This window comes from Physeter macrocephalus, chromosome 12, assembly GCF_002837175.3.
Source record: "Physeter macrocephalus isolate SW-GA chromosome 12, ASM283717v5, whole genome shotgun sequence".
NCBI classification, from domain to species: Eukaryota; Metazoa; Chordata; class Mammalia; order Artiodactyla; family Physeteridae; genus Physeter; species Physeter macrocephalus.
In genome coordinates this window covers 49,856,135-49,866,133 of record NC_041225.1, presented here as the reverse complement: position 1 = coordinate 49,866,133, position 9,999 = coordinate 49,856,135, and the positions used below count along the sequence as shown (strand labels likewise).

The 9,999-nt window shown below is 35.1% G+C and overlaps 1 protein-coding gene across 3 annotated transcripts in view; it reads left to right on the top strand.

The window, feature by feature from the left end:
* The window catches only part of MEMO1 (mediator of cell motility 1), a 135,066-nt gene that overhangs the window by 81,840 nt on the left and 43,227 nt on the right, over nucleotides 1-9,999 (top strand). For all 3 annotated transcript variants that reach the window (XR_008618872.1, XM_024118831.2, XM_055089098.1), the window contains exon 3: nucleotides 6,261-6,329. Coding sequence is in view for 2 of the 3 variants with exons in the window: in XM_024118831.2 (XP_023974599.1) it covers nucleotides 6,261-6,329 (69 nt within the window). In the remaining variant the exon portion in view is untranslated. The remainder of the gene's footprint in view (nucleotides 1-6,260; nucleotides 6,330-9,999) is intronic.

The following is a 9,999-nucleotide window of genomic DNA, read 5'->3' as shown; positions in this document are numbered from 1 at the left end:
CCGTTTATGATAAAAACTCTCCAGAAAGTGGGCATAGAGGGAACCTACCTCAACATAATAAAGGCCATATATGACAAACCCACAGCAAACATCATTCTCAATGGTGAAAAACTGAAAGCATTTCCTCTAAGATCAGGAAGAAGACAAGGATGTCTACTCTCGCCACTGTTATTTAACATAGTTTTGGAAGTCCTAGCCACGGCAGTCAGAGAAGAAAAAGAAATAAAGGGAATCCAAATCAGAAAAGAAGTAAAACTGTCACTGTTTGCAGATGACATGATACTATACATGGATAATCCAAAAGATGCCACTAGAAAACTACTAGAGCTAATCAATGAATTTGATAAAGTTGCAGGATACAAAATTAATGCACAGAAATCTCTTGCATTCCTATGCACTAACAATGAAATATTAGAAAGAAATTAAGGAGAAACAATCTCATTCACCATTGCAACAAAAATAATAAAATACAAAGGAAGAAACCTACCTGAGGAGGTAAAAGACCTGTACTCAGAAAACTATAAGACACTGGTGAAAGAAATCAAAGATGACACAAACAGAAGGAGAGATATACCATGTTCTTGGATTGGAAGGATGAATATTATGAAAATGACTGTACTACCCAAAGTAATCTACAGATCCAATGCAATCCCTATCAAATTACCAATGGCATTTTTTACAGAACAAGAACAAAAATCTTAAAGTTTGTATGGAGACACCAAAGACCCCAAATAGCCAAAGCAGTCTTGAGGGAAAATAATGGAGCTGGAAGAATGAGACTCTCTGACTTCAGACTATACTACAAAGCTACAGTAATCAAGACAAGATGGTACTGGCACAACAACAGAAATATAGATCAATGGAACAGGATAGAAAGCCAAGAGATAAACGCACGCACCTATGGTCAACTAATCTATGACAAAGGAGGCAGGAATATACAATGGAGAAAAGACAGCCTCTTCAGTAAGTGGTGCTAGGAAAACTGGACAGCTACGTATAAAAGAATGAAATTAGAACAGTCCCTCACACCATACACAAAAATAAACTCAAAACGGATTACAGAACTAAATGTAAGACCAGACACTATAAAACTCTTAGAGGAAAACAAAGGAAGAACACGCTTTGACATATATCACAGCAAGATCTTTTTTGATCCACCTCCTAGAGTAATGGAAATAAAAACAAAAGTAAACAAATGGGACATAGTGAAACTTAAAAGCTTTTGCAAAGCAAAAGAAGTTAGAATGGACATCATCAGAAAATCTACAAACAACAAATGCTGGAGAGGCTTGGAGAAAAGGAACCCTCTTGCAGTGTTGGTGGGTATGTAAGTTGATACAGCCACTATGGAGAACAGTATGGAGGTTCCTTAAAAAAGTAAAAATAGAATTACCATATGACCCAGCAATCCCACTACTGGGCATATACCCAGAGAAAACCATAATTCAAAAAGACACATGTATTCCAGTGTTCATTGCAGCAGTATTTACAATAGCCAAGTCATTGGGAGCAACCTAAATGCGTATCGACAGCTGAATGGATAAAGAAGTTGTGGTACGTATATAGAATGGAATATTACTCAGCCATAAAAAAGAACGAAATTGGGTCATTTGTAGAAACGTGCATGGACCTAGATACCGTCATACAGAGTGAAGTCAGAAAGAGAAAAGGAAATATCGTATATTAACGCATATTTGTGGAATATAGAAAATGGTATAGGTGAACTGGTTTGCAAGACAGAAATAGAGAGAGATGTAGAGAACAGATGTATGGACACCATGAGGGGAAAGAGGGGGTGGGGTGGTGGTGGTGGTGGTGGTTGGGATTGACATATATACACTGAGATGTATAAAATAGATAGCTAATAAGAACCTGCTGTATAAAATAAATAAATAAAATTTAAAAAACGATAAAAGAATCTTCCTGTCCTTTTGCAACTATGTTGTCTTTAGGTCAAGCAGACTTTTAAACCTTCAGCTTCAAAAAGGACTGAAACCATGAAATCTAAGTTCTTATTATGAAACAAGTCTACCTTAGTTAATCGTGTTTTCAAAACTATCATCCTTCCTTGTAGTCTTACAAGATATATGATTCTGTAAGCATTCTTCCAGTTGTTAGGCTCGTTGCTTTTCCTACTCCATGGACTCCTTCCCTTCTTCCTTGAAATATGTAAAGGTCTCTTACGGTGCTTAAGAATGGGTTCTGGAGTTCCACTGCCTGGCTTTATATCCTGGAGTGCCACTTACTATCTGTATGACCTTGAGCAAGTTTCTTAACCTTTCTGCTTTACTTTCTTCATCTATAAAATGAGAATAATAATTCCTATCTCATAGAGTTGTTAGGATTAAAAGTAATGCTTTGAGTTACATAGAAGAGTGCCTGAGATGCAGTAAGTGCTCAGTTTTCACCATCATCATAAGTGTCCTCTTCTTCCTCCTCCTACTTGGTCACTAAGATATGTCACTATTTCTTTCTAGTCCCTAGAGCATTGATTTCTCATTTCCCACTGGCACTGACACCATTCTAGACCTAGACCGTGATATTACTACCTCATGCCACAGTTTCCAAGAGAGCTTCACGTTAACTCCTCTTGCCTCTAACACGTCCTTTGTGCTTGTGTTTTTCAGTACATGATAACAGTTTCATATTGTCACTTCCCTATTCCAAGAGCATACAGCAGTTTTTCAGTAACTTGTTTTATCAAGCCTAGACTCCTCTGTCTGACTCTGGCTTAACATTACTACTCTCTTGTTCCATTCAGGCCAATTTCATATTTTCTCATTTACATCATACACTTGGACATTTGCTCATGTTTTTCCTTCAGGCTTTATTCCCTTCATGCCCTTACCCTTCTGCTTAGTATTTCTTTCCTACCTGTACTTCAAGAATTGTAACGTTTCTAAGAAGCCTTTCTGGCATTTAAGAACTAAGCTTGGGTAGGAACAGCATTGGTAAAACTGGGAGAGACTTAGAGTACAAAGACAGGTTGATTTAGAGATCGGAGTATAGATTGGGGTTCAGGGCCTTTAAATTCAAGAAGAGTAAGGATTGAGAAGTGGAGGGATGTGAAGTGAGTGACAACTGCGAGCAAAGCAGTGTTGAAAATCTGAATGTCATTCAGGTTTGTGACAGACCAGGGCGGATCCAGATGGATCAGATGGTTTTTAAGGTCTGCATGGCCAGACAAGATAGTGCATATCTGAACTGACAGGAGCCAGTGATGTTCAAATGAGGAACAGGTATTAAGTATCTGAAGTAGTTGGTATTGGCGTCTTAGGGACTGGAAGATTGGGGACATAACCGGTTAAAATAGAGCCCCTGGTTAGCCTAGAATATTAAGATCAGTACAGGGTGACAGCAAAACTGAATTTGCTGAGCCACAGAACAACTTATATTACCTTCTGGCTAAGATTAGCACTGGGTTGTGAGAATATTGCTATATTCAGGCAACTTGATAGGCTCCCTTGACAGAGGTGTAAGGATGGAGTGACTACCATTAATCTGACCAATAAAGCCTCGGTGATTTCAGTGTGCTTAGCATGTGTCCCATATTACTTTACTCCTAATTAAGGACCCTCCTATCTTGTATGGTTGTGATTGACTTATGTGAATCTCTTTTTCTGTGTCTATATCAGATGAGTATCATTTTTAAAATAGAGCTTTACTGGGGTATGATTAACATTCAGCTGCATATAAAGTATGCAGTTTGATAAGTTTGAAATATGTATACACCTGTGAAATCATTACCACAATTAAGATAATGAACATATTCATCATCTTCAGAAGTTTCCTTGTGCCTTTCTTTCCCTCTCTGCCCTTCTCCCACCCTCCCACATCCACTGATTTACTTTGTCACTGTAGATTAGTTCTTATTTTCTAGATTTATTTTTATTTTTAATTGAAGTAGAGTTGATTTACAGTGTTGTGCCAGTCTCTCCTGTACAGCAAGTGACTCAGTTTTATACATACATATTCTTTTAAAAAATTTTTTTATTGTAGAAGTATTTAAATGGAATCATATAGTATGAACTCTTTTTGTCTGGCTTCTCTCTCTCAGGGTATTTATTTTTTTACTATAATTATTTTGAGTGTGTCAATAGTTCATTCCTTTCTATTGCTGAAGAGTTATTTCATTGTATGGATATACTTCAATTGTTTATCCATTCACCTTTTGAGGGACGTTTGGCTGTTTCCGTTTTTGGCTCTTGTAAATAAAAATGGGATGAATATTTGTGTACAAATCTTTGTGTGCACATAATTCTTAAATATATATATATATATTTTTTTTTTAGGAGTGGAATCACTGGCAGGAGTTTTATGGCAGAAGTATGTTTAGCTTTTTTTTTTTTTTTTTAAAGCAATTGCCAAACCATTTTCCAAAGTAGTTGTACCGTTTTACATTTCCTACAGACTGAGTTTCAGTTCTACATCCTTGCCACATTTGGTATGGTCACTCATTTTAATTTTAGCTTATTCTAGTGGGTGTTTAGTGGTAGCTCATTGCAGTTTTAATTTACCTCTCCTTAATGACTAACTGATGTAGAGCCTTCTTTTGTGTGCTTTTTGCCATCCCGGTGTATTTTTTGATGAAAGTATCTGTTCACATCTTTTCCTATTTAAAAATTTTAAAAACATTGTAGTAACATAAAATCTACCATCTTAACTACTTTTAACCATTTATATAGTAGTGTTAAGTGCATTCACATTGTTGTGCAACCAATCTTCAGAATTCTTTTTGTCTTGTAAAACAGTTACCTATATTTTTTAAAGTATTAGGTTGTTTTGAAAGTTCTTTATATATTCAGATATAAATCCTTTATCAGATATATGCTTTTTCTTTATATATTTAGATATAAATCCCTTTGTCAGATATATGCTTTACAGATATTTTCTCCCAGTCTGTGTTTTGTCTTTTCAGTTTACTGTGCATCTTGAAATTGTCCATGATGGGAATGATTTACTCCACATTAATAGACAGATTGCTATAAATCAGGACTTTATTTTTTGTTGATTGTCTGTACTCAAGAAAAGTAATGGAGAAAGGTTAATAAGGCAGATGAAACTTAAAATTATGTTATGTCTATAACCTTTACACTGTGACAAGCACAAAAAAATGAGGAAAGAAATATGCTTTCTAGTATTTGAAAAACTATTGTCTAATAAGCGAAGAAGTCATTCAAGTCATTGTTGAATGAGTGAAATTCAGACATATGTCTTCATTATTTCACTCTTGTCATTTGCAGCCATTGCTTGGCTGTGGGTTGAAGAGTTCAGCTACCATCAGTGAAAGCATTCTGGGATAATCAATTGCCTAAGCTGAATTTGCAGTAAAGAGTATTTTATATTTTTTCATTGTCAGTTGTGTGATACGTCTCTCTTTATTTCAGTAAAAATTATAATAAGCTTATGTACATATGTATACAGTTTTTTCCTGCAGAGCCATTTGTTAAACATTTACTGGCCATACACTAAATAGTAAGCATTAAGGGAAATATTTCTAGACTCACATAGCTTGAGTCAAGAAAGAAAAATGAAGTTCTGAAGCAAAGTCATTGTATGGGTGATCAGAGAACCAATGTAAAGCTGAGACCAGAGGAGGAAAAGGATGGGATGAGTAGTCGGGAGAGAAAATGAAAGGCATAATACATAGAAGGTCATGTCAATTCTCTTACCACTAAAGACACAGAGGGATGTGAGTTGTTTCTTGTAGATTATTTGTTTTGCTCTGATTTGACTTGGTCTTACCATTTTTATGTATGTAATAGTCTGTTAATGGTATTGAAGAGGAATGTTAAGAGCTCATATATTATTAATGTTACATTAGCAACTTCAAATAAGCCTTGAATATTTCCAAATATAATTTTCCTTCAGACCAAATACTTTTTAACATTTAAAATTGGAACACAGGGGAACTTCCCTGGTGGTCCACTGGTTAAGACTCCGTGCTTCCACTGCAGGGAGCATGGGTTTGATCCCTGGTTGGTGAACTAAGATCCTGCATGCTGTGCAGCATGGCCCGCCCCCAAAATAAATAAATAAATAAATAAATAAATAAATAAAATAAAATAACAGTGGAACAAAGAACAATGATGTGTTCCCTGTTATCTTCTAGAAGTTGCATCATTATCTATCAATATATTGCTTTTTAATCTGTACACATGTTTACCATAATTATTAGATTTCTTTCAAAAGTCTTTTTTTTCCCAGAATAACTTGATTTTGAATCTGATGATTAAGTTAAACATTTTTTTGTTTTGTAGCCATGCAGGGTATACGTACTGTGGGTCTTGTGCTGCTCATGCTTACAAACAAGTGGATCCATCTATTACGTAAGTAATATAGTTAGATACCATTTTGATTAGGTGGTTGGGAATTATAATTGCTTTGTCACTGAAGTAATTTGTTTTACATACTTATTATATACTTGATTTCATTAAGAATTTGACTTTATAAATTTGATTATACCTTATATAGGTTATGAAAAGCTTTAATACTATTTTTCATATCTGAACATTTAGTTTCTACCTTCCCTTTGTTTGGTAAAATGTTTAGTTCTGGAAGTGTTAGAAGGTTAATACAGTATTGTGATTTATACGAAATATATATTTGGTCATTTAGATGACCAAAATATATTTCACATATATATTTAGTCTTTTTCCACAGTTACTGGCTTACAACTCCCAAAACCCTTGGAATTTCCTAAGTGGTGAGAATGGCAAAGGTGTCTCTTGTATGTTAATAAGGTGACTTTCGGACCCCATCTAAGCATGGGGCTGGTTGCCAGGATAACCAACCTTGTGTTTAGAGGGTTGGAATTTTCATTCCCACTCCCTGACCTCCCCTGGGGAGGGGAGAGAGCCTGGAGGTTGAATCAGTCGCCATCATGACTATGTAATAAAGTCCCCATAAAAACCCAAAGGGACAGGGTTCGGAGAGCTTCCAGGTTGGTGAACACGTGGAGATTGGGGGAGAGTGGCCCTCCTGGAGAGGGCATGGAAGGTCCTGGCTCTTTCCCCTTGCCTTGCCCTATGCACCTCTTCCATCTGGCTGTTGCTAAGTTATATCTTTTTATAATAAACCGGTGACCTAGTAAGTGAAATATTTCTCTGAGTTTTGTGAGCCGCTCTAGCAAATTAAACCTCTGATTTGTAACCGGTCTGTCAGAAGTACAGGTAACAACCTGGACTTATGATTGGCCTCTGAATTGAAATTCAAGGAGGTGGTTGTTGGAATCGCCAATCTGTAACTGGTTGGCCAGAAGCACAAGTGACAACCTGGGCTTGCGACGGGCATCTGAGGTGGGGGATGGGTGTGGGTGTGGGGACGTTTTTTGTAGGACTGAACCTGTAACCTGTGGAATCTGATGCTATCTCAAGGTAGATAGCGTCAGAATTGAGTGTGCCCCTCTTCCACTCACATGAATGCACAACAGTGGAATTGGGTCCAGGAACATTAACAGTTAAATATTTTGCTTTTTAAAATTTTCTTTGAAAACCTGGAGATGAATACTTTTAAGAAAAATTCAAAGCCCTTTGTTCTATTTTAATCACTTTATAATTGAAAATTCTTTATTGTACATGTTAGGTTGTGTTTAATGAATGAAGAATAATTTCTCATTGACAGGATAAGGTACCTGAGTTATTTTAGAATCTGACAATGAATTTAATATGGTTTTTGAAGTATATTAGCTCTTAATAATTTAATGACAGCTCTGAAATTAGCTTAAAAAAATCTTTCTGTCAAATTGAGACTGAGTCGTATACTACTCTCTAAAATGAGAAATTTGTGAACTTTAAAAGCTTAGTATACCACTCTCTAAAATAAGAAACTTGTGAAATTTCAAAAGTTTCTGCTGGAATTAGCCACCCAAATTACTTAATTTGCTGACCAACATTTTATTTAAATAGCTAATTCACGACATGTGAACCAGTGTCAGGTTCTAGTCTATATTGCCAGTTGTACATACACTGTGTGAATAGGTGAAACTGATCATTTTAATTCTGTCAAATGTTGATTGTTAGGTTAGACCCGTACTAGTAGAGATGAAGTGTAATCATTCAGAAGTAACTCACAACAGCCATGAGTTTAAAAAGAAAACCTCACCCACAGCCTACTCCTTTATGAACAATTAGTTCAAATTGTTGAAGCAAAAAAGCTGCTCTCTTTTGTTTTTATGTAGTATGCTCTGCACATTTTATCAGGCCTTTATTGAAAATTATTTTTTAGTAAGTTTTTAATAATAAATAAAATGATAATATTGCCAGATTGATGAGGTTTTGGTTAGCTCTGCCTCCTTTATGATGTTTTGATGCACATCTTTAACAAATATTTCATAATACATATTTAATGTATAATTTTAACTTGTTTCATGAATTAAGAGTAAAATAGAAATTAGATTGTAAAGCTTTTCAGAAGCTTCCTTTATTTGACCCTGGGCCTATAAACCAGCCATAATCAAGGCTAGTTTATATAACAGCCTTTTCCAAACCTTTTTCTGTTTGGCAAAACTTTTATTGATGATGATATGTGCTAAAAGGTTACCCCTGAATTAAATTTGGCCTAGGAATATATAGAGAGCCTATATTGATATAAGTGGAAATTGTGTGTTAAATAAGTTGGTGGACAGTGAGAATGGAAAGGAAAAAAATAATAAGGGAAGAGAGTCAAGGACTAAGAAGGTGACAATAAAGGAGATCAGTAAAAAGAAATGTGAATGATGGATGATGATGTGATCAGTTTATTTTTATAATTAGTATATAGTAATTGAATTCTGAATAAATAAGTGTGAAGGTCTCAGTGTTAAAAATAATCATGGACAGTCTTGTTGTATTCTCTTGGAAGTGGCCCTCCCTGAGATTTGTAATATCTTCATAGTTCTTTAAGAAAATAGAGAAAACATCCTTTTGGGAATAATAAGTATAGAGGAAAAATAACAGTCCAAGAGAGAAGGATAAATTTGATACCACTAGCTTCCATTCTTCTTTCCCTTTCCCATTCTCTACATGTCAACCAGGATCATCTTTTGTCCTTAAAGTTTGAATGGATCTTTTACCTTTGCATGATTTTGTAACATCTTGCATGAACATTTGGAAAATATTTGTTCATTGAGTCATGCAGATCTTTCAAATGTTGACATTTCATCATACGATGTAAAAAAAAATCACATTTGTTAATATCACCATTAATTTCATGAGAAAAATTTTTAATTATCGGGAAGCTTTTTGCAAAAGTCTAATTGTCACTTAAAAGTTTCAATTTTATCATTGGCAACAAATACGTCAAATATTTTCTTTGAAGTGTCAGGCTCATTTTGTTCATTTTCTAAAAAATTTCTGCTGGATACCTAAATTGGATTAACCACAATTTGTCTACAGTCATTTTTTGAAGTAAAAATTGTGTTCCATGGAAAAAAGTCTACTTCAGCTCATAACTCAGAATCACACAGATGCTTTTTCCTTGAGACATACTTCTGTATGCAGTAGAAGTGCTTTATGTGTTTAACACCACAAATTGAATGCATTTTGTCATACAGAATATTTTTATAAAACTGTACTCGAAGTTCAAAATTTAATGAAATTAAATGAAACTGGCTTTAAAAAAAATACAGCATGGGTGAAGGTGAAGAATACATGACTACTAGTACATTTCGATTCTGTTACCTTGATTGTAGCCAGCAGTATACCCAGTCTTACTTTTGTACTACAAGTGCAAATGTTAGCATGTTGAAAAGGCAAATAACTTCTTTATATTATTATGAAAATAGTTTTGATTTTGTGGACTCCTTGAGAGGTTCTTGTGAATTCACAGTTCACACTTTGAGAACTACTGTGATTCAGGGTGATTGGATTTATATTGTGGATAAGGTATTGGAGAAGGCATCTCTGGGGAAATGATTTTTAAGCCAAGCAAAAGAAACAATTACACGTGAAGAAGTTTTGAAATAGGTAATGGTATTCTTGTCATCAAGGAACTGCAAGACCAGTGTGCATAAAGTACTGA